Here is a 25,444-nt window from a genome sequence, read left to right as displayed (position 1 = left end):
AATCATTGTAGGATGAAATCTAGATTAAATAGGTACATTCAGTCATAAAATCCAAATAAGAGATACTGGGTTTGAATTAGAATCCAGGATATGAGTTGTTTCCGCTTTTAGAAGTTTGGAGATTTTAGGATTTCCTAAACCGCCGCAATTAGTTTTGGCAACTTTCGATCCATTCTAGCAACTTTAAGCCTATATAAACTTGATACAATCTATCCTCACAACTCACATTACACCTAAACTCCATCACTCACCCTTCAAACCCGCTGATTCCCGCTTCACTTCATTTTCGAAGAATTCTCAAGAATCTTCTAGGCTGGAGCGCTGGGCCATGCTTAAAATTCGGCCGAGGAAAATTTGGTCGAGCGCCGCTAGCTTCAAGTCGAAGCGACCAAAGTTACTGGAAATCAAAATATACAAAGCCTTTGCCGCTTAAGTCGAGCGCGACCACGCTAAGTTACCGGAAATCAAAAATACAAAGAGCGCCCAAGGCTTTAAGTTGCTACCACGCTAACTTCTCCCCGACCAGAAATTTTCCAGTTTTTCGCGGTAGTATCCGAATCATTCGCAGCTATTCCAAAGCGTAATTTTGAGATGACATCTCCAATATTGATACCGAAATGTTTTTTCAAGATTTGTTCCAAAGCACTACTTACGGTGCTTGGTTTCATGAGGTGATCACATATGTTGGCCGAACCTCTTATGGTAAGACCGGGTGAACTTTATTCGACAAAGACTTGCATCTTATTTTTATAATAACTGCATTTTCTTTTGAGACCGGATGGAGAACAAGTGTTCTCCATCAACATTGACGATGAACCAATGGAGATTACCGTGTTCTTGCTAGCCTTTGTTCTTGGACTTGCTATGCCCACGAGATACAAGACCCATGGTGCTATTGGGTCGATAATATGCATGTCTACACCTATGAAGTCTTTGCACGAGGCTTATGGGGCGGCATTTTCCAGATTGAGGACCAAGGGGACTATAACGCTGCTTGGTAGCCCATCCCATGAACATAGGAACTGCTATGTTTTGATAATGCTAAACATTTTAGGGAATGGCGTTTTTCTTTACCGTGGAATGACGCCACTTGCGCCGCTTTTCCTTGCTTTAGCCAATGGACGCCTTCTATGACCTTCCCGTAACTTTGATGTCTAGTTTAGCACGAGCCTATACTATGAGGCATAAGTACCTTCTTATGCCCTCGCTCTAATTTCAATGATTATGCTATGTTTCTTTCCCTTTTTTTGTACACGCTTCACCTGGATTGGATTAAGGTAGACACGCGACCCACCAATAGTATTATCCGATCTTTCCGCAGGTAATGACTTTGGCATGGGTGGCGGATACAACCTCACCAGTTGCACCCTACACCCCATCGCACCAAGTGGCACTTAATAGGTTAGCAATCATAGATGATAAATGGCGTGAAGCCTGGCAAATTATCATAGCATGGCAGATCGCTGAAGGAACCCCACTTCTTTATAGAAGTAGAGGATGACGAAGATGACTAATAACAACCGGGAGTGGAGGTAAGTTTTAGTTTCTCATAGGTTCCGCTATGTCCCAAGCAATTTAATTATTTTAACCCCATAATGGGTGAACTCTTATAGAGTTGTACGTTTTATTTCCTATATTAGCATCGCTCTAACATTGTTTTGCAGATGTTTTTCAATTTCACGCCGCTTCAATGGTATTTTTCCTACCCTCTTTATTTACAATGCTTTGAGGACAAATCATGCTTCTTGTTTGGGGGGCATAGAATCACGTGTAATTAAGACATCCGTTAGATATAGATATATATAATATGCATTTGTTTTCTAGTTAAAATTTCAAAAATTTAAAAATATAAATAAATAAGTTTATGCTATACACTTAGGAATATTGGTATTGTTTTCTTTCTCCATGCTCTTAACAATCTAGAAGTCTCATATAGTCTGTTGCATCGTAATAATTGTTAGAAACTTAGGTTAATAATGTAGGTAATAATCTTTGCATCTATCTATAAATATATTACATGAGTATCTATGATTGTTAGCAAAGAAGTTTCAAAATCTAGGCTAGAGTACTTATTCTACAAATCCTGTGGAGAATATAGCCTAAAGCCTTATATGAAATAAAACATTTGAGAAATGACACAAAGGGAGAAGTAAAATCGGATAGAGAAATCACACGCCCACTTGCTTGATCACTAAACCATATCCTAAGTGAGAATTTAGGCGCTTTTGGATCGATATAGCCAGAAATTCAAACCTATGAATTATTTTCCGCTAGTCGCCACTCACGAGCCTTTTCTTTAGCCTTCCATACACCACAATTCCTTTACCCTCCCTACAAAACAAAAACAAAAAAAAAAAAAAAAAAAAAAAAAAGAATAAATCAACCTACCCAATTTAGAATAAGTCCAGAATAGAATGAGTGAAGAAAGAAGAAGAGAAAAACCCGTGGTAAAACAAAAAAAAATTACTTGCTTCGTAAAATAAAGAAAAGAAGTTTCCATCCAAAGAAAAGAAAAATAGAAATAAAATAAAAACTCCAAAAAAAAAAAAAATAGAATAAAAAGGAGTCAAAAGCCAAAGAAAAGAAAAAGAAAAATACGGCTAAGGATGGAAACAAAGTATAGAAGCAAAAAGAAAATAACAAGGTTTTCTAAGTTACATAATAATGAAGACTCTATTATCTCGACTTGTCCTTTGAATATCCATTTCCTTCCTTCTTAAACCATCTCCTAATCCCCTCGTGAACACCTAATAAAGACCTCTAGCTCAATTAGGAATAAAGGTTAGTGTGATAGTAAGTGGCAGATGTGTTTGATTGACCCCGCTTCCTTTTTGTCATTGAGATTGTAAGGTAAAGTGTGCCCACCGTATTAATCGGAGTAGCTAAACTTGAGTGCAAAAAATCAGAGTGTTTCTTGACTATTATTGTGAGAACCTACTTAAGGACGCTTATTCCGAAGTTCTGAAAACAAACCCGCTAAACATTTGATAGTACTACTCATTGTATATATGTTTATTGTAGATGATTGATTATTATGCATATATTAACTTAGGGTTTTGACTGGTTATTCTTATGTAATTGCTAGAGAGATGTATAGATAGTTGAGCATGAATAAGGAAACAATAGTTTTATTTTCTTAGTCGTTGTAGTATAGATGAAGTTTGTGAGTACCTTCACCGAAAAACTCTCACGAGGTTATAACTCGTCCACTAGGGAATTCCTAGTGGTTTAAGGCCTTGTTGCATATGGTCAATGCAATCGCGACTCAAATAAACGAGATTAGGTAGAACTCCATTTTGGTCACTTATTCTAATTTCTCATCTTTGCTTGAGGACAAGCAAAATGTTTGCTTTGGGTGGTTTGATAAGAGCCCAAAACTGTAGTTTTAACCCCTTTAATAATCATACTTTGTTAGACCAATTATGTGAATAATAAGTAAGAGTTAACACCGACACGCTTTTATGCATTTCAGGTTTCAAAGTCCATTATGTGCAAAATGTACCACTTTAGCGAGATAAAGGAGCAAAAGTCGCAGAACTTCCAAAGTCGATCGTTGGACTCAGACCTGAATTGGGCATACCTTATGTCAAAACGACCGCCTCGGAAAGAGCTTTGCAATGGTCCAAGCCTTGACCCAATCAGAGGAGCAGAAGTGGACGAAAAGTCTGTGGAAGTCAACTGCAGCTGAAGAGGCCTTTTGGATCGAAAGACTTGGGTTTTGGGCATTCTCTCTTCGCCCAAAACCCCGCCCAAGCCCATGCACGAATTTTGGATCTGAATGTATAAGAACAAAAGCTTAAGTCTTTGTTAATGGTAGATAGATAATGGTAGATTAATTAGTAGAGAATTAGGGTTCATAGCTTAGAATAGAAAGTAGCCATTAAAATAGCTTCTAGATCTAGATTTAATTGTTTTTCTTTAATTAGTTTCAAATCCCTTATTAGATTAAACCTTTGAATCTTGTTCTTCATTTGATTAGATCAATAAAGTAGTATTCTTTATCCATTTCGATTTTGTCAATTCCAATTCTAGATCTAATTTCAATTCATGTCCTTAGTTCAATTTAGTCATTAAATTAAATTTCATTATTGTTTAATTAAATAAATTTCAATGCTTTATATTATGTTTAGTTTTAATATAAATGGAAATGATTGCGGAATGATTCAAGGCTAAACCTCCATTAGAGGGGGTTGTGAAGCCTTGATGAAAGCTTGATTCCGATTATCGTAGAATCGTCGTATTTTCTATTCCACTCTAGAAATGATTAGTTCACCATGAGAATGGGTTTAATTGTTCACATGCTAGTTATAATTGGTAGAAATGCCATGTATAATTAGGGATTAGGAATAACCAATTGTTCTGCTAAGCAGTTCAATTCGGATTACGACGATTCGTCGTTAGTGGATTAAGTTGAGTTATGGTGGAATCAATCCCCCTCTAACTCCTTATCATAGAATCAACGTAGCATTCCCGTAGTATTCTGATAACCGACTAGTTGCATCTTGTGGGTAGTTGCATCGTAGTATAATTCCCTTCAGAAAACTCTCATAGACTTAAAAAATCGACTAGTTAGATTAGAAAACATCCATGCTAGAGCACTAGGAGTGGAAACTAACTCTATCTACTCCCCTATATCTCAATTGGTTGAGAGTAGAATAAATTCTTTGATAAACAAGATAGCATCGCATTAAGTTTAGTTTACTTACGTTTTGAATTCATCGTTCATTTCGTAGGTAGACTGTTCATTTTTACGTTTATCAATAATCCAGAGTGAAAGAAAAGGAAAAAGAGAAAGAAAGAAGAAAAAACAAAAAAAAAATCTTCTCGTACTTTTTGGATCAGGTTCGTCTTTCAACTTTAAAACTTTTAGCTTTCTTTCTTTCTTTGATTTTGCAATGTCTATGACTAGTGATAGTTTGAGTGGTGAGGCTGAAGTTAATGAATGGAGAGAGAGAACTGTAAGTGAAGAAGTTGAGGAGAGGGTTTGTAGTGGTGATGAGGCTTAGTCGTCTTCCACGTTTGAGACGGTAGATGAGAGGAAGTCTAAGTCGGTGAATTGTTATACAGCTTTGAGGAGGGAGTTTGGTTGGGTGAAATCCGACCTGGTCATATACGATCTGGTGGTAAAGTGGCACTGTGGCAACCCGCTCTGGACTCTGCAAAGCTGAAGGTTCAGCAATGGGTCGCTTAGTGCAAGAGGTTGCGCTCCGTTGCTGAACGAGCTGTGACTGCTTACAACGACGTGGTGGACGATGTGGAGAGTGGCGAAGTGTACGTGCTGTTGGATGATTATTATGAGGAGTTGGATAAGTATAATTGCCTTTAAGATGGCTTTTGAAAGTGGACCGCCATTAATTGCTGCGGATCTTTGATGTAGGTGCTAGTAGACCATCTGATCTGCCATCTAACCATGTCGTTGTGCCACCGGCTGTTCCTTCTATTGTTTCTGATTTGGATGTTTCTTAAGTTGTTGTTGATCAGGTTACCAGTTCTGGTGTTGTAGAGGGCGGTGATCTGGACCCTTTGAATGTGCATACTCTCTTTTTGTGAAATGTTTCTGAACGTCTTGTGCTTTGTGATTGTCTTGTTGTTGGGATGTATTGAACAATATTTAAACAGCTGTTTGTTCTTCATACTGATACAATATTATTTTTGATGGGGATACTGAGGTCGTTTTCCCGGGATAACCTGGGGGCCTCAGTATCTGACCGGTTTTGTAAGTAGAAATATTTAAATTACTTGTTTAAGTCGTCTTGAAGTATGCATTTGATGGCTTTTGTTTTGACTGAATTGTTGTTTGACGACCTGTGCTACGTAGCACTAGTCCTGATGGACTGCTTGACTTTGCCAGGTCGTCCTTCATCACAGGTCGTAGAGCTCTTCGGTACGACCTGGTTCATTCGTGTAGTTGGCATCTAGGCTTCGTCTTGTCCCTAGTTTACGCCATGATTTGTCACTTTTGGAGGAACTTCGGATATAATTGGCTTTTGAGTGGCCATTATATTTGAGTCTGACTTAAACCCTCTGTGAGGTCGTAAGTTGACTTGGGGTCCTTTTGGGGGACCCCTAGATTGAATTTGTCTGATAATTGGCCTTTGAGTGGCAATTACAGTTGAACCATACCTAACCCTGGCGTTGGTGTTAGGTTGGTTTAGGGTCCTTTTGGGGGACCTTGATTTGAATTGATTGAACTTAACCACTGCGTGGCTGTTGTTGTTTAGTTGTTTCTGAACTCCATCTTTGGTATCCGACCTGACATTGTGACGTCTTAAGCCGGGCTGCGTAGTGTGAAATGCAAGGTGCTCAAAGAAAGAAAAAAAAATGATAGCTGCACATAAAATGTTGATGAGATTTCATTCATATCGACTTATGTACTTGGAGAAAAACTTATTGATAAAAGCGTTTGAGGAGAGCTGTATTCCAAGGTCGGGGAAGCCTATCACTAAGCTGGGTTTTGATCCAATATGCGCCATTTCGAACGACTTTGTCAACAATGTAGGGGTCCTCCCATGTTGGGTGGAGCTTGGCTGGTGCTAAAGTGTTTTTGAGGAATAGGTCGATTAAACGCTTATTCAATTTAAAAAGTTTAAAATTAGTCCATCTTTTTCTCCACAATTAAGCGAGCTCTCTATTAGACAATCAAGTCTGAATAGTTGTTTGAACAATGAGTTACAACAAAAATGGATACATGAAGGTTTAATTATCAATCCCTTCACAATGGTCTGTTTCGGGTTCGTTTTAGATAATGAGGATCTGCTTCTAGGTTATGTTTTAGGTAGGATCCTACGTAGTTTTATACATCCTATTTATATAGTCTTTACGATTACTAATTATGAATCTAGGTAGGAAATAAAATGGATCTGGAGGAAATAATAAAAGAGCAGTCATAATAAAAGTTATTATCAATAACTTCGGATCCTTCATACTTAGAATTTGATTATTATAAAGCTAAATCTACTGTGCGCGAGATGTATGGTATGCCCTCACATCTGGGCCACTCATCACAGGGCGTGCGTGTGTATTACATCACGAACTAAATACTTATGCACCACAAAAAAACTGAATTACAACGGCTTAAGAGACATTACGGACTAAACATTTTTCCCATCATCCCCTTTCATAAATTCTAGGAGGGTATCCAGTTCCGATACATCATTTCCAAATAAAAATGAAACATCTTGACATGAAAGTTCTTGTGCTCTTATCCTATTTATTGTTAGTTGGTACAATTACCAGTTCTTGAAAGCTACCTGATTTGTGGGTTGGCGTTTGAGCGGTTATACTTGCCAATATAGCCTTATTAGGACTTCTGACAGTGCTCAGGATCAACAAGATAGAATTCTTAAATATAAGGATAAAAATTACAACAGTATATAAGACCATAAGATAAATGTGAGTTAGTTGCACATAGAATAAACCTTATACTACATTGTCGCACAGGTAAACTACATTGTCACAGAAAAAAATAAATATTTGATCTGCATAAACAATTGGTTTTGAGTTTTTCCCAAATTGTACAGAGATAGTATCACATCGTAGTTCTTCAAGTGTAGCATTCCTTCACCTCTAGTACAAATCATCCATGAGAATAACCTGTTGCTTTCACCTCAACTGAGTCAATCGCTATGAAACAAGAATCGCGATAAAATAGCTTCATAACCAGCCTACACTACATTGTCGCATACATACAATACAGTGACTCACTTAAAATTTACTCACCCCTCAAAAAATGTAACACGCAGTAATGTTTACTCTTAAATATAAGGATCCGTAAATATACGCATACTTAAAAGTGCACCACTTTTAAACAAATATTTTCATTGTCAGCATCATCACGGTTGTCACCATCATCAACCTTTCCAGTTTCTCCGTCCTATTAATAGATGAAGAAAATATGGATACAATTAGTAAAAATAAGTGCGTGAGTCAACACTATACACTCTAAATAGTGGAAAGTTTCAAACAAGTAAACCTTATGTCAATCTAGAACTTTCATTAGCCAATGCTTCGTACTCACTTTCTTTAGCCAATCATTGCCGCATACATAACCCTTTCTTTTTCACAGGGAATATCAGGTTATTTTTCCTTTATACTCTTACCCTGTGCAATGTGCAAAGCCATGTAAAGCACACTTTTAGTTATGGATTCATTCCTCACATGTTTAAAAGTTCACCTGCATACTCTTACACTGTTTATTGCAGCATTGAAATTTGGTGTAACAAGACATACTATCTCTACCCACCACACTTTTTAAGCCAATTTTGTAATGAGCACTCGACCGTCCGATTTAATCGTTAGCAAAGATCCATGTCTCCATGATTCCGCAAAATCAACATTTGAGCTTACAAAATACTTTGAGGTCAAAACAATTGAATTTATTCCGCGATAACTTGTAAATATTTAAGACGTAAGTAGATAGAATCCTTCCAACACAATAAACCACCACCCCTTCATCATAAATTGACTTGTTCGGATCAATTGAGATTTCCCCTTCGTGACCGCCAAAAACAAGGGAAGAAAGATGCATCCAAGATTGCTACCAACCACGATTAATACAAACAAAAAGATAAATGCATGGAAATACCAATTTTGCGGCTAGTTGATGTTTGTACTCATGACACAAGTTATCAACCACCACTTCACTGCCATTATTCTCAACAACTCCACCACCGGTGTTCCAACATTTTGCAGTTGAGAACCCCCAACGGACTCATTTTCCAATGAACTTATGCTTAAGACTTCATTGGGCGGTCATCTCCCTCTTCACGTTCTTTTTTTTCAATTTCAACAACATTCTTCTCGCAATTTGTTGAGATAAATCATTATCATTAGAAAGTTTTGGCTTTTGGGTCCCGGGCTTCCTAGTAAAGCGTAGAATCTTCAAACCGACTTGGGTCTTGTGACTACATGTTTAGTTGATGGTTGCCTCTTTCCTCGCCGTTCGTCTTTGCGAAACTTGCTTGGTGTCTGATTTTCTTTTCTGCTTAGTGAGACTTCTCCCTCTTGGGAACCTCTTTGCCGACGATTCTGCAAACGCATCATCACCACAATCCTCCGGTACCACAGTTTGCCTTTCAGTTCCCTCAACTACCACAACAGGTCCAGCAGCTTTGCTTGAAAGCTCCCATAACATCTCCTCAGCTTTTCGTTTAATCACCTATCATTACAAGATGAGATTCATGCCAACATACATCACTGATACTTATTAGACTGATGAACCAAAGAAACAGAGGAAGATAGAACATTACCTCTGTTTGCATTGCTTGATGAAAAAAAATGTCCGAGGAACCCGGTTATCGCCAGCCTTCTCTCTCAGAACAAACAACCCAATCAAAAACACTTTTAATAGAAACAAACAAGGGATCGATCCGCACTAAAAAACAAATTTACAACTTAACCCGAATCTGCATCTCTCAGACTCTCATTGCTTGCACATTCCGTGGAACTTGTAAGTCATTCACCACACGAACTTTTCTCATGTTCTTCAAACCGGGTCCCACTTATCGTCCCGCATGGTTTTCCTTGCAACTTTAACCCACCCTAGAAACCGAGGGAAAACGTTCCTATCCAATCGGTATGCATCCAAAGAGGGAACATGAAGGAATATCCACAAGGTGAAAGCAAGTGCACACCCGCCTAGGGTGTGTGTAAACGGCTTCTCCTGAAAACTTTTAAACCGCTTTCTCCATTTCAGTGTTTAGATGCTCCACACCAGCCTTTAATGCCTTCGAAAGTAAGATAGCCCCATGGAAATGCATCAAACTGTTCCAAAACTTGTGCAATGTCGACATGAAGTACACTAACTCCGTTAAGTAGACTTTGGAATAAAAAGCCCGACCACAAACAATCTCTTCAGCGTATATGTCATTCCTAGTCGCCTTATTCCTCTGATCGACTTTGTCTTAGCTAACATCCGTGCCATCAAAATCTCCGTTAGCAAAACATCGCCACAAGAATCGCGTGCCGAAGCTTGGTTGTCCCGGAATACCTTAACCGAAGGCGTGGGGCACCGTTGAATCCATCCGGAAATACCGGTCGAGGTCGATCTGTGGGACAAATTAGTAAGAAGGGCCACGTCCGACTCCTTGAAAGTTAAGTATACCTCTTTTAATTTGTAAGTCGCTGGTAAAATTCTCTTTTTGCAACGCTTCCATAATCAGATTGCAAAAGGGCAAGCATAGTATACCTTTTATCGTCGGTCCGGATCTATCAGATTAATATCTAGAAGAAAACCAAAAGGTGATTTCCTGAAATCAACCCTTTCATCTATATCAAATGTCGAAAACAACTTATCCTCGAGCATTTTCGACAAGGCATCGACTGGTAACCTTGATACCACCTCGAGGTCGACCGTCTTCAACTTTTTTAGGCTTATATTTATACACATCTTTCTTCATCCTAGAAAAAATAACATAAAACATAATAACATTTTTCTTCCTAATTAGCCAACAGTTTCACCAATCTGAAATAGTAAACATTGTTTCCCCAATCAAAATACCTTCTCCACCTCTACCAATAACTACAATAAGATATCTCATGATCAAATGTAATTACCAAATTCGACAATGAAAATAACTAAAGCAGCACTGTCTTATGTGATGTATCACTGTGTGGCAGATATTTATCTATATCTATGGAACAACCTTGTACCAAAACTTAACCTAAAACGTAAAGAAATAATTGAAAACTTGGACATGAAAGAGTTACCTACCTCCGGTGGATATGCAGGTTATAATGATCTATCCTCTCAAATTGAAATTTTTTCAAATTGAGAAGACAGATCATTATAACCTAACACCCACCGATAGCCAACTCTATCATAACCTTCCTTTCAAATATTTTTCCCTTATTATATTTGTCATGATGCTAAACCTTTTACCCAAACTTAACCTAAAATGTAAGGAAATAACACTACACATTTGTTCAAGAAAAAAAAATATGGGAAAATGGTGAAAATATAAGGGTTCCGAAAATATAATTGCACAAATACGAATACAATCACGTCAAATTAAAATAAAACTTGAAGTGTACCTTCCACTCAGCAGATGCAAATCGGGTATACAATTTCGTTTTCAATTTAGGGTTTGAGTCTTGTGTTTCATTAGGGGATTTCAATTTAGGGTTCTGGAAAATTGAAGAGAGAAAGCCTCAAATAAGGGTTTTCGAGTTGGAGAGAGAAAAGGTCCTTTTGGACATTTGGAAAGAGAATATGTGAATCGTTTGTGACTTAATCCAAGTCGTTTGGGACGGTGTGGCCAAGTCGTTTGGGACTTAGTCCAAACGACCTATCCGGGTCGCTTAAGTTTGGGGTTTCAATTCAATTTTTGGAGACCAATGGCATACTTGTAATAATTGTTTTTTTTTAGATTTTTGGGACCAATGGAACCCTTGTAATAATAGTTTTTTTTTTATGAGTCTGCCCAACACAAATTGGGGTCCGCAGTAATAGGGAAGGAGAAATTGAGATAACCAAAAAGAGAGAAAATAAAACAACCGATCCGAAATAAAGACAAGTTCACTTTCTTCTTCCTCGGGATTTCCCTAAGTTGAAACAGATTTGATACACAAGGATAGAGAAAAAGCTTGAGTTAAGGCTAGGTCCACAAGGCCAAGGAAGATGAAAGAGACGAAGTTAATGTGTTATGTTTGGTGTTAATGTGTTATGCTTCTAAAACTTACAACAAGAGCAATACTTGGTTGATTAACAATGATGGGGCTATTTTCTGTCTCCATGTAGCACTAGTCCTGTAAATACTCAGCAACAGATTATGAATTCATCTTACGTTCATCAGTATCCATCTGTGTTGCAATATGTTTTCTATCCCTTCATCATTTATGTTAAATAAGATTTTGGTGAATCAATGTGAGAGATCAAACTCTGAATATAACATACAAACACCAACGAAGATCAACGATTTAATTTAAGAAAGAGAGAGATTAGTAAAAGGAGATAGAATGAACTCACTGTGATATTTACCTTTACTTTTCTCGTCTATTTCTCACTTTAGTTATCTATTCTCGCCACGTCATTTTTCTAAACCAATCAGGCTTGACTTCGTAGTACTGGCCATGTGTGATAGTCAAACACTAGCAATATTGCGCCACTAATAGTCAAGTCGATCCTTTGCACGCTCTTTTGGTATTAGAAGAAATCCGATCCATTCTCATAGTTCAACAAGAGTATAAACATTCTATGTTCTTAGTCCACTAGGAGTATGAACACTGAATGTTCATAGTCCACTAAGAGTATGAACACTTAATGTTCATAGTCCAACAATAACACTGAACATTCATAATTCGGTTCTCCTAGTGGACTATGAACACTGAGTATGAACAACAAAGGAAAGGAATGAGAGAGAAGAAATGGGACCCATGATTGTCCTTAACTCATTACTAGTTTCGGCTCTTGAGTTCTCGACTCAAGCTCAAAGCCATATTCCTTCTGAACAAAGTACATGGCTGCCGGCTGCCCACCTAAGCAAAAAACTGGCCATTAGATTAATTGATACGACACGCTATTTAGAGTACGAAAGTGAGTAAACCGATCCATTCCCTATATCTATATTTCTTCGGCCGTTTGAGAGTCAATTGACTGTGAATTTGTTCTTTACTTAAATAGTTCAATTTGTTATTTCGGTATATTAGAGGACATTTGATATATTTGACAATATAGCTAAAGACAATATAGTGTTCTTAATTGTATTTTATTTTTTTTCACATATACTGATGTTCTGGAGGCATCCACTCCATTGCCTAATTCCACAATTGTCAAGGAAACACAAGCGGAGTGTAACGACAAAGGTGGGGCATCGATTTTCAGCTAGAAGGACCCCTCGCGCAAAGAACTACAAAGAGATGTAGTCGACGCGTTGGGAAACAAATTAAAAGAAGGGGAATAAGCGGAAGCTTGGTGTTAAAGAGTCAAATTCCACTCCTAAAGTTGCCGGGATTACAAGATCGATGAAGAAGGCCCGGAAGGTCGACATTTGTGGAGTTTTACGCCAAAGCAATGTTACATTGGCGTAGTGTTTCTCTTCATAAAACGTATCGAGTGTTTCTCTTCATCAAGTATTTTGGCAATGTAAATAATCAGGTGACAAAGTTACAATCTGAGTTTGAAGTAGCCGATACAAATCCAGAAGATTGTAAGCTTCTTCAAGACTTGGAAACTAAAGAAAGATGTTTAATCAATGCAGAGTCAAATAGATTCCATGGAAGCTTAAGGATAGAATCAAATAGATTCCATGGCTTACTATGTCCCAATCGAAATTCAATTCTCATTACTATTGAGACATCCGCACAACCTAAGCCATGAAAATCCATGAAAACCTATAATCACTCAATCATCATGTATGTTGAATTGTTCGATTCGAAGTTTGAAATGGAGAAGGTTGAACGACTTGGAGTTGCCATTTAATGATGAACACATCAAGAACCAGCCGCAGTGGTGGATGCAAAAGGATCTCTTTATGATGCAGGCATATTGGTATTTAACATTGCCCTCGAATCTTGACGAGGATTGGGCTACCGCAGACTAAATCCCCACCACACCGCATAAACCGCTTTCAGTTTAATGGTACTATTGCTATTATGTTCGTGTTCGGGGTGAGGAGAACATTGCTCTTGTGAAATTAGAACTTAGGCTTTTACATGAATACGACAACAGGTTGTGGAGTGAACCGAGGGCGTATTCATTAGACAAATTGTATTTCTCTCACCGTCACCCGCGTGTTTCGGCCGACCTACTCACCCGTTTTCACGTCGACCTACTCACACGAAAAATATTGCAGTTTTGAATGCAACGACAGGATCCTTTGGTGCGATTTCAGTCTAGAGAAGTTCGTATTTGTCAAAAAATCCCAACCTTTGGCAATCACTCCATTCTCCCATTCATGTCGACTTAACTGCAACTCGGTTTAACCCGTAGTTGATGTCACCATTCATGTTATATTTAACGGAGCTTATATTTTTATTTAAAATTAAGTAATATCTTGTAATGTACTACATATATTTAGGGTGATCGACATCAATCTTTCTAGTTTATGCAAGTGTTGATGTTCATGTTACCTTCGGAATTTATTCTTTGTAGGTTTATCTTTGGTTTCTCGTGGTCATGGTAATGTTTATTACCTACTTCAACTACCTATTTCTGACGAGAAAAACTTACAAAAACTTATCACCATAGTCAACACACAAATTTAGACATGAGTTTATAATAGTTTCAAATAAGAACATAAAGATTAAGAGAACACATGATAAACATCAATAATAGTTCACTTTCATAACAACTGATATACATATATACAGATTTTTATTTGTCTTTCATAACAACTGATATACAGATATACTGATGCATTCACGCACATTCATACATGTCAAAATATAATGTTTTATCCTTCCTACATTAATTCTTCATTAAACAACCCCGTTCGATAATTTTGCATAAACAAATGATGTTCTATAGTCCAGCTTCTTGGGCTGTCTGTCAGTAACATGCATGCAAGTTGAGGGCGCATCTTCTGTGCTTCTTTTGCTTCGAAATCACATCCACCATTTAAAAAAAGAATTTCCATCATTTTGCAAACATGGAGTCCACAATCAGTGCTGCAATTTAGAAAATACAAATCTCAGGTCAATTATAATTTTCTTAATGTAGAAGTTTATAAGAATTTCAGTGAATAATTATGCATTTATCTATTGGTTTGCTGTGGACATTTTGGAGACTCTATTCTTACTAGACTACTGAGCATATTAATTGTCAATTTCTCCTTTTTGATCCGAAGATTTATTTTCTCAACCAGTTTCGTCTTCTGCAAAATATAAAGAAGTTATTCCTTTATTTATGTTAGAAGATACAAAAGTTTCTTCTCATTTTAGTGTGGAAATTACCATGTCTTTTGCAATTTTGAATGACTTTTCCTCGTGTTTTAAGGAGTTGAAATGTAACCATTTCTCTTGTTGTCCCATTACTTAACTCCGCAACCCGGTGAGTGTCCAATGGTTTTCTGAATGTATTGGAATCGCCAAGAATTTGGCACTCAAGTCGATTGTGTCCACTATTTTTGCAATGCCTCCTTCCAAAGATATATCTTTGTGACATTGAGTCGTGGAAATAATAAGAATGTGAGACCAACCACAAAATAGATATGAAATAATAATTTGAAATAAATAATTCACCTTTGAGTTGGCGAGGCAAGTAGACATGTTTTTTTTTGGTTGGGAACTTTTTGCGAAGTTGAGAGACCACCAAAATGACTTTGTTGAATTGAGCATTTTTTAGATTCAAAACAAAGTATAAATGAAGTAAGTTCTACAAATAAAGGAAGGTCAGATATCAAAATTAAAAAATAGCAAAGTATAAACATTATTCGGTTGATGTAAGGTCAGGTATGAACATTTGTTGTTCATAGTTCAATGGTATGAACATTCATTGTTCATAGTCGACTAGGTGTATGAAGTATGAACATTGAATGTTCATAGCCCAACAAGAGTATGAACATTCATTGTTCATAGTCAAGAAAGGGGTATCAAAATTTACCTGATAATCAATTTCCCTATCAAACAAAAGGTCTTCTACTAGAGAACCAACTATTTGGAAATTGTCACCATCTCCCCCGATTATTATGCTCAAAAACCCCAAGAAATTAGCATCAGTAAAAAATGCTATTTGATGTCATTTTAAACTAGTAAAACACTTACAGTCTTCCTAGATTTACCTGGTGTCCGCCATTTTGAAGAAAGTGTCAATAATTTGTCTATTGCTTTCTTCTAATCCATGATAGTAGGGACTTGTCTTAGGGTCTAGCAGTGGCCCAATGTCAATATCTCTGACTTGCTTCCCCTTATCAAGAATTTTTTTGCTAGTGTCAAGGTTCATTAATTTTTTGAGTGGTTTCGTCTTCCCTTCTTTGGTGAAATTGGGGTCCATCTGCATAGTTTTCCTATCTCTGTTGTTCTTCACTTTCCTGATTATGGAAGTCATTTTAATTTCTTTCTCGGCTTCTTTCTCCCCATCATTTCTCTCGTTTCTTTTTTCTTTCTCCTTGGGTATAGGTGATGAGGAATATACGGATGGAAATTGATGGACCTCTAAAGTCCGGAGACTCATTTGGCACCATTTCTGCATCCTTATCGAACACCATTTCTGCATCCTCATTCGGTTTTATGATGGTGGGACTGCTTTTCAGTTTGAGGTTGCACTTCTTCCTTATCCCCTCTTGCCGGTCCTTCTTTTCAACTCTTCCTTGAACTTTTCATTTTTCTTCTTTGCACAAATGTAAGTTCTTGTTCGAGTGTGTTCACCTTCTTTTTCAACTCTTCCTTCAACTTTCCATTTTCTTCTTTGCACAAAAAGAAGTTCTTGTTCAAGTGTATTGACCTTCTCCCTCAACTCTTCCTTGAACTTTTCATTTTCTTCTTTCCACAACTGAATGTCTTGTTCGAAAGTGTGTTGACCTTCTTTTTCAACTCTTCCTTCAACTTTTCATTTTCTTCTTTGCACAAAAAGAAGTTCTTGTTCAAGTGTGTTGACCTTCTCCCTCAACTCTTCCTTCAATTGTTCAATTTCTTCTTTGCACAACAAGTTCTTGTTCAAGTGTGTTGACCTTCTCCCTCAACTCTTCCTTCAATTGTTCAATTTCTTCTTTGTACAAATGAAGGTCTTGTTCGAGTCGTTGACCTTCTCCCTCAAAATTTGGTTCTCCAGTCTTATTGACATGGCCTCATCATCTTCTTCACCATAGGGTCGGACAATCATTTCTAGATCGGAGGTACAACGCCAATCGATATATTCTGCGGGCAATGCTATTTCATCATCCGCTATACCTTCGACATCAACAATTACCTGATAAAGTTCAGCATCAACAATTAGTGTTTGAAATTTGGACCATGAACAATCAATGTTCATACTCTTATTGGACTATGAACATTCAGTGTTCATTCCTATTTGGGGGTATGAACAATGATTGTTCATAACCAGTTTAGTGGTATGAACAATATTTGTTCATAACTGTTTTTGGATATTAATAATACTAATATTATAGTATATTTATACACTAATACTATAGTGTATATTTATACACTTCATATAGGTTGAAATCTACCTGATCAGAGGGTACAACGTCACTGGATATGTTCTGCAGGAATGCTATTTTCTCATTTGTTATAGCTTCGGCATCAACAATTACCTGATAAAGTTCAGCATCAACAATTAGTGTTCGAAATTTGCACCATGAACAATCAATGTTCATACTCTTATTGGACTATGAACATTCAGTGTTCATGCCTATTTGGGGTTATGAACAATATTTTTTCATAACTACTATTGGATATTAATAATACTAATACTATAGTATATTTATACACTAATACTATAGTGTGTATTTATACACTTCATATAGGTTGAAATCTACCTGATCAGAGGGTGCAACGTCGCTGGATATGTTCTGCAGCAATGTTCTTTCCTCATCTGTTATAGCTTCGGCATCAACAATTACCTGATAAAGTTCAGCATCAACAATTAGTGTTTGAAATTTGGACCATGAACAATCAATGTTCATACTCTTATTGGACTATTAACATTCAGTGTTTGAAACATTTATTGTTCATATATGTTTTGGGTATGAACAATAAATGTTCATGTTTGTTTTGGGTATGAACATTTATTGTTCATATATGTTTTGAGTATGAACAATCAATGTTCATATCTGTTTTGGGTGTGAACATTTATTGTTCATATCTATTTTGTTCATACCTATTGTTCATAGCTAATTTTCATAATTTGGGATATGAACAGTTATTGTTCATATATGTTTTGGGTTCATGTTTTCATAGCCACAATCAATGTTCATAGCTGATGTTCAGCATGGGTAGGTATGAACAATCAATGTTCATACCTATTGTGGGTATGAATGAAAATAGAACCTGTCAATCAATGTTATCAGTTATATCAGTTATCAGTTATGCCCATGCCTACGGGCCATGAGACCTCGATGCGACTCTCCACTGTTTTGAATACTGTAAGAAGGCTGGGCATACAATTAACTGTGATTGAATCCAGCAAGTGTATCACTAGAAATGCATTAAATGGATATATGAAAATGCGAAATTTCGTCCATCTTCTAAATGTACTTAAACATAAAACAACACTAATACAAGCATATATATATCAATAAGATATGAGAAGCATAATAGAGTAATAGATAAAACAATGTTCCACCAAAGTGAGGGTATATTAAGGAGAAAGCCAGCAAAATATTACAAAGAAGGGGCCTTAAGAGCACCCCACAAAAGTATGCCCTAAGGAGAAATATCATTATTTACGATCAAAACTTGTTCATAAACCCCTGAGGACCTTAATTTGAGTAGCCAAGGTCAGCACCTCTATTGTAAATCCCATGCCTCAAGAACACTTAATTGAAAAATTAAGTAATTGTCTTGTATGTCTGCTTGGAAAACATTAAATAAGGAGCTTAAATAAGAGCGTAAGTAGAAAGTGAAAATAGGAACTAAATATTCGAAGTGAAACAAAGACAGAAGGCGATGTTATAGTAAAAGTAAATAGAAACTGACCACGTTGCAAAACTGGTTGTGAAAGACTCTTGGCTAGTGTGAACAAAAATTGAATATCTATTCAACTGCAGGAAGTAAAGTTTTTAAATAAAGTGAGTGCCAATAGATGGACTTGTTGAATAAGTAAATGTAAACAACCATGAAAAGAAAATAAAACTAATAATAAGGAAAAGAAACTACTTATGCACCGACGACAAATGCTTAAAGCAAGACTTCAGCAGATATCGACATTTGTAGTAAGTTTTTCAGCGTTTGAAGTAAAAGAATACTTATTCGGCTCGCGAAGTGCACCTAGATAATGCCACATATAATCGGCCATGGCTGAAAACTTCAGGTTTGAAGATCGATTCCCACAAACTTCACAGATTGACCTTGTGATTTATTTATGTCATGGAATAAGCCAAATGGATAGGAAATTATCTTCGTCATATTGAAAGGAAAATCTGAAGAGGATGGTGACAAAGAGATCCTTGGAATAAATACACGGTTACCCAATTTTTCACCGTAAGAATTCTGGCCCGATAACGTGTGGTTGACATTGCAACACCATCAAAGCGAGTCCCATTGCATAACCCATCTCTCGGGGCAATATTATGCAAAAACATTATTGGACAACCTTTTTTAGCTTGAGTCGAAATGCTTGGCGGCAGACCCGGGGATCAAGTGAGTTTAGGTACTCATTTGGATACTGATTAATATTTCTTGGATTATTTGCATCTGCCTCATCCAACTTGTCAGCAGCTAGAAAAGTCATAGTTTCTCCTGGGAACATATGTAAAGCTGTTGCATTAATGGCATTGACATCATCATTCCTCGCAGAAAGAATTATCCGCTCAGTTAAATAGTCAGGGGTGACAGTGGAAGTTTCATCCAAATGAGGATAAGTAGCATAAATCAGGTCCTGAAGATGTGTGCAATGATGGATCGTTGAGGGTAGCTCAATAACCGCTTCAGGATCGTTTCCAACCTGATGACATAAAATGTGAAATAGAATATTATGAGAATTCTAATAGAGAGGAATATTATAAATTAGGACAGAAATGTTTGTACCTTTGTTAAGAACTCTGCAAATAGTAAATTCTCGTAAGTGCCACGCTCTAATCTCATGTTCTGTAGCAGGGTGAGAACATTGACGTGATTCCAAAGAAAAGAGCATCGCAAGGAAGCACAAACAATTTGCTCTCGGGCCCCTCTGGGTATAACTGGTAGGCATTGACGGAAGTCACCACCAAGAACCACAGTAATCCCCCCGAATGGGTTGTCATTGTCTCGAATATCACGAAGTGTCGCGATCAACGACTTCCAAACGAACTTGTTTTGCATTGGGACCTCATCCCATATGATTAGGTTAGCTTGTCCGAATAATTCAGCTTGTGGTGAACGCCATCGAACCCACATACGAGTTATCCATAATATCTAATGGGATGCAAAAGGTTGAGTGAGCAGTCCGACCACCACCAATAGCAAAGAAGCTATTCGGATGAAGCCATCATAATAGCAATGTGTCCTTGAGTACCGACCACGAGCAGCAATGGTGTTGTAAACAAAAAAAGATTTATCCGTGCCGGCTGCTCCATTCAAGAAAAATAGTAGTCCGCTGTTATGAGCTACTGAATCTGTCACTTCACTATATGCAAAGTGTTGCTCAGCATTTAAGTGGATGGCATTGGCGTGTGCCTCTTCATTGTGTGGATCAAATTGAAATTGCCTTTGCTCCCATATAAGTCTGTTCCCAACAACCAAGCTCCAATTTCTAATTGGGAGCGGCATTGTAGGAAAATGAGCTAGAGTTCTACCACCGACTCGTAGAGAGAATATCATTTAGGAGAAATAAGCCATAATCTTGTACTTGCATCATCGTAGGATGAGGAATGAAGAACATGGTTTGAAGCTTGTACGGGAGGTCATCACAAATGCTTTCACAAAATTCATTCCATAAGGCTTCGGGTTGCACCGGATTGCACTCCGTGAGAATAGTACAGAAAAGTCGACGAAGTTGATACCCAGTTTGCATGATTGCAGCCTCTTGTAAACATTGCACCCATTCGCTGTCGTCTTCAAGAAGTCCACGCATAACACACGCTTCTTTGAAAGTACGAAGCGGAGGACCATTCCCAATTCTCTTTAGATCATCAAAGGATTGCGGACCTTTTACAACAGTTAGAAGTAACCACAAATAAAACCACTCACTAGAGTTAGGACTTGCAAAGTACATTCTGCCAATAGCAGGTGCTTGAGTCCTTTTTGTCCATCTATGCCACCTTTTACTCCAAACATAATGTTCTGGAAATTCTTGATATGTAAGCCCTCGTGCATCAGGATCTGAAGCACACCGCTCGAAAAATGCAGTTAGAGTTGACTTTTGTTGCTGAGCCCTTAAGAGAATAGCATCCGTTGATTCATTAGGATTGTAAACCACTCGGTGCATTCCAGGGAGATGAAGTGCTAATCTCACAACAGCCGGCTTCTCTTGGTGAAGAGAAAACCCGAACAACCTCCAAACCGCTTCAGGTGGCATGAAGTCATTGAACACCACTGTTGTCCTGTCGTGTCCTTTGAATATGTACTTGTGAATGTATTTGACACAACGTATCCCGGCACAAACTTCGACATTAATATGGCAATCGAACATCTTAGAAAGATAAGGATTGTATGGAACAACATCCCTATTATCAACTTCATGCCCTCTAACATTATATTTCTTGCCAGTGTCACGACGACGGTAGATAGGATATCCAGTCTTATCCATGGTCATAACATTTTCGAAAGCATGGGGATACTGATTTTTGCAACACCTATTTACCATACATGGACAACTTGGATTTTTTAAGCCACACGGCCCATGAACCATACATTTGATAACAGTGCGGAACAATTCAGGTTCAGTATCTGGATCAGGAAATTCAGCACAAACAATGTGGTCAACCTGAGCGCAGGTAGGGGTGCGTGTGTATTGCATGGCAAAAGTACTGATCCAAAGGCCCACATTACCTGCACACCATACATCTCGCGCACTGAAGACATGCTCATTAATTATTGCACTAAGCCACACTATTTAGAAATATCTCAATACATCTCATAACTCCTTTCATCATTTCACGTGCCAATATATTATGAGCACTACTTCTCGCCTACATCTCACGCACAGTAGATTTAGCCATATATTATTGCACTAAGCCACAATCCCGTGGGAAAATATTCACCAATACTATACTACCTCATAGTAGCATCTCACATATATAATAATAGAGCGTTTATATAAATTTCTCAAAGATATTGCAATTAATCGATATCTTATCATATGATATCCTTTACCAGAACAACAATTTCAACATACCCCATAACGTCACAATAGCTCCAAACATACCGCATAACATTTTTATAATGTTTTAGGAATATTATATCTCCTAAAATTTCACTCTTGTCACAGGTCAAAAATACAAACTATCAACGTCACATCTGTCTTAGATAATGACAACCAAGTTTATACAAGCTTCCACAACATTCTATCATTTGATTTGTCCATACAATTTCGACAACATTTTATTACTACATTTGTCCATATTCTTAAATATGTGAAAATCTAGAAAAAGTCAACATTTCATAGTCAACGGTCAATGGTCAAAGTCAACCCGTCATTGTCAAAGTCAAACTGTCGTTTCCATGTTCAACAGGTTCAGGGTCATAGCCATGGTTCATGGCTAAGGGCAAAGGTGCATGGTTCATGGGCTCATGGCTAAGGTCATGGTTCGGACCCACTAGCCAAGCCCAAACCCCAAACCTTATAACCCAAAAGTCTAAATGTTGAAAGACCCATTTGGATCTCTATTAAGTCCTATGGACTGGCCCCAAAACAATATTAGAAATTGGCCCCAAACACTTAAACTAAACTAATCGCCCAACAACTTAAACTAATGTGGACCGGCCCAAACAAAACAATCTAATGTTGGCCCAAACAACTAAAAACTAAAGTCCAATAACTGAAACTGGCCCAAGGCCCAACCTGTCATCTTCTCCATCAGCTACCACCAGCTCCCTCCACCAACCACCAACCAGGCAACCACCAAATCGACCACCATCAAGTTCCAATCGCCCACCCATTTCAACCAACCGATTTTAACCCCCATAAAAACCCCTACAACTTTAACAAAACCAAAAACCTCAAATGATTCAATTCATATACTTCATCAAAACTAGATCTAGAATTCGCGCCGCCATTAACGACTTCCACAGGCTTCGACAGCCCACACCCAATCCCGCATTTCAATCATACATCAACCAACCATACCACAACAAAAAGGAGAGTTCAAACAATAATCCGGACGGTTTTGATCTTGCGACGCCATTACAGCCCTTTTTAAAGCTTCAACAGCCCACCCATTCAAACCTCCATAACCAAACATAAAACCCTTACTCCCCCCGACATCAATCAATAAATTCCAAACCACAACAAAGAAAAAGTTCAAACAGACAAACATGCCGATTTCTTTATGTTGGGCTTTAACTGCCATTAACGCCCATAAAGCTTCGACAGTCAATACAACATAGTTTCAGATTTAATCTATAACCGGGTACAGAGATTGATCTCTGTAGTCTGTACCACACACACACACATCTCGTATCTCGGAGCACACACACACACATCTCGGAGCACACACACAGATATCGAGGGCACACACACATCTCTCGGATTCGATCAATCGCGAGATAACACGGTTCTGAGATGATCTCAGACCCGGTTTGTAGAGATCTCGAGTCCAATTTAAAAATATAACCACTCACTTTAAAATTAAAAGCTCGATTTAATCCCTCATAATCCTAATCGTCGCGCTCCCAACGCTTCTAGCCAACAAGCTTTTATCTCCCCTCTCTTTTTATTTTATTTTATTTTTCTAAGAACCCTATTATCTGAAAAAGTATGAATATATATTTGGGTTTGAAACCCAAGCCCAACACGCACTTCGCCCATAAATCAGGCCACGTATCCCAAATCCAATTTAGCGAAATTTTAAATAAATAATTAAATTAATTAATTAATAAATAAATACATATTTTTGGATCAAGATTTTTTTGATGCAATACACCCTCACCTCTGTGTGTGAGTGGCCCAGATGTGAGGGCGTACCATACATCTCGCGCACAATAGATTTAGCCATTTTAAATACGGGCTTTACATAAACTCACTTTCATTTTGGGTTCTTAATTACTCACGTGAGAAGGCTAAAAAGGTGGACATTTATGTTTTGAGGTCAGTGCGATGTAGTTACATCCGACTTCCGATTTCTAGTTAACTATTTTTTTAGGTTATTTCAATGTATTTGCATCTAATTTCTAATTTCCCGTTAGTTAATCTCTGATTTTAGTTTAATACAGTTGCATCCAGTTTTTTATTTTCTGTTAAATTATTCTTTGAGGCTAGTTCAATGCAGTTGCATCCAATTTCCGATTTAATGTTAATTGTTCTCTGAGGTTAGTTTAATGCATTTGCATCAAGTTTCAGATTTCACGTTAATTATTTTTTGAGGTTAGTTCAATGTAGTTACATCAAATTTATAATTTCCCGTTAATTATTCATTTAGGTTAGTTCAATGCAGTTTCATCCATTTTTCAATGTTTCGTTAATTAGTCTTTGAGATTAGTTCATTGCATTTGGATCCAGTTTCCGATTTCCCGTTAATAACTTTTTAGGCTAAATCTATGGTGCGCGTGATGTATGGTGTGCCATCACATCTGGGCCACTCATACACAGGCCGGGGTGCGTGTGTATTGCAATGCAAAAGTACTGATCCAAAGGCCCATACGACCTGCGCACTAAAGACATGCTCAACTTTTTAAGGTTAGTTCAATAGATCTGCATCTAGTTTCTGATTATTTATGATTTGAGGTTAGTTCGATACAATTATATCCGGTTTTTTATTTCCCGTTAACTATTCTTTGAGGTTATTTAAATGCATTTGCATTTAGTTTCTGATTCCCCACTAATTATTCTATGAGGTTAGTTCAATGCAGTTGCATTCGGTTTTTAATTTTCTATTAATTATTTTTTGAGTTAAGTTTAATACATTTGTATCCAATTTCCGGTTTCCCATTAATTATTATATGTGGGATCATCGAAGATTATCCAGTTCCCGATTTTCCGTTAATTATTATTTAAATTATGCATGGCTCGCTATGTGGAATCTTCAAATATTATCTACAAACGGGTGTTGTTATATTAATTATTCTAAAAAATATTTGCAAATATGCATAACTATTATATATTAATATTAGGGTGTGTTTGTTATGATGGAAACACTATGGAAAGGAAATGAAAATAAGAGTGGTCCACCTTTTCCATAGTTTTTAAGGCGTTTGTTTACCCATGGAAAGGAAATGGGCTTTTCCATATAGAAACAAATGGAAAAGGTTTTGTGTCTTTAGCTAATCCCTGAAAATTTTGTGGAAAGCAAAGGAAAGGAAATAGATAGATAGGGACTTACTACTAATACACTCCACTCAACAATACAATTATTCCTTTCCATAGCTTTTGCAAACAAACATGATTATTCCTTTCCCCAGTTTTTACTTTCCTTTCCCCCACCAAAACACATACCATTTAAAATTATTTCCTTTCCATTCCATTCCATAGTGGACCACCCATTTTATTTCCTTTCCTTTCCATGAGTTAAAATTTAACAAACACACCATTATATTGATTACTCAACCAAATTTCTTATAACGTGAAAATCTCACTCTCCATTAAAAAAAAATAACTCACCTTTGATAAAACCCCTCAACTTCATTTTGTTGTTTAATAATAGAAGTTTGATTGAAGTTTTGTGAGATTACCTAATAAGGCGAAGTTCATATATATTGAAGCTACTTGAATAGCAAG

General features: G+C 37.3%; 1 protein-coding gene across 1 annotated transcript; it reads right to left on the bottom strand.

The window, feature by feature from the left end:
* Positions 1 to 20,362: 20,362 nt before the first annotated feature.
* Positions 20,363 to 21,319, bottom strand: LOC147523178 (uncharacterized). Its single transcript, XM_086569715.1, has one exon. It carries the CDS (start codon positions 21,317 to 21,319, stop codon positions 20,363 to 20,365), a length of 957 nt encoding a protein of 318 aa, XP_086425841.1.
* Positions 21,320 to 25,444: the final 4,125 nt, after the last annotated feature.

The sequence above is a fragment of the Coptis chinensis genome, chromosome 1 (assembly GCF_015680905.1).
Source record: "Coptis chinensis isolate HL-2020 chromosome 1, ASM1568090v1, whole genome shotgun sequence".
NCBI lineage: Eukaryota > Viridiplantae > Streptophyta > Magnoliopsida > Ranunculales > Ranunculaceae > Coptis > Coptis chinensis.
Note: the sequence above shows the minus strand (reverse complement) of the source record. Positions and strands in the feature narration are given on the sequence as shown.

Excerpts from the sequence above, each read along its gene's own strand:
- LOC147523178 (XM_086569715.1), bottom strand. The coding sequence starts at position 21,319 with ATGGATAAGACTGGATATCCTATCTACCGTCGTCGTGACACTGGCAAG.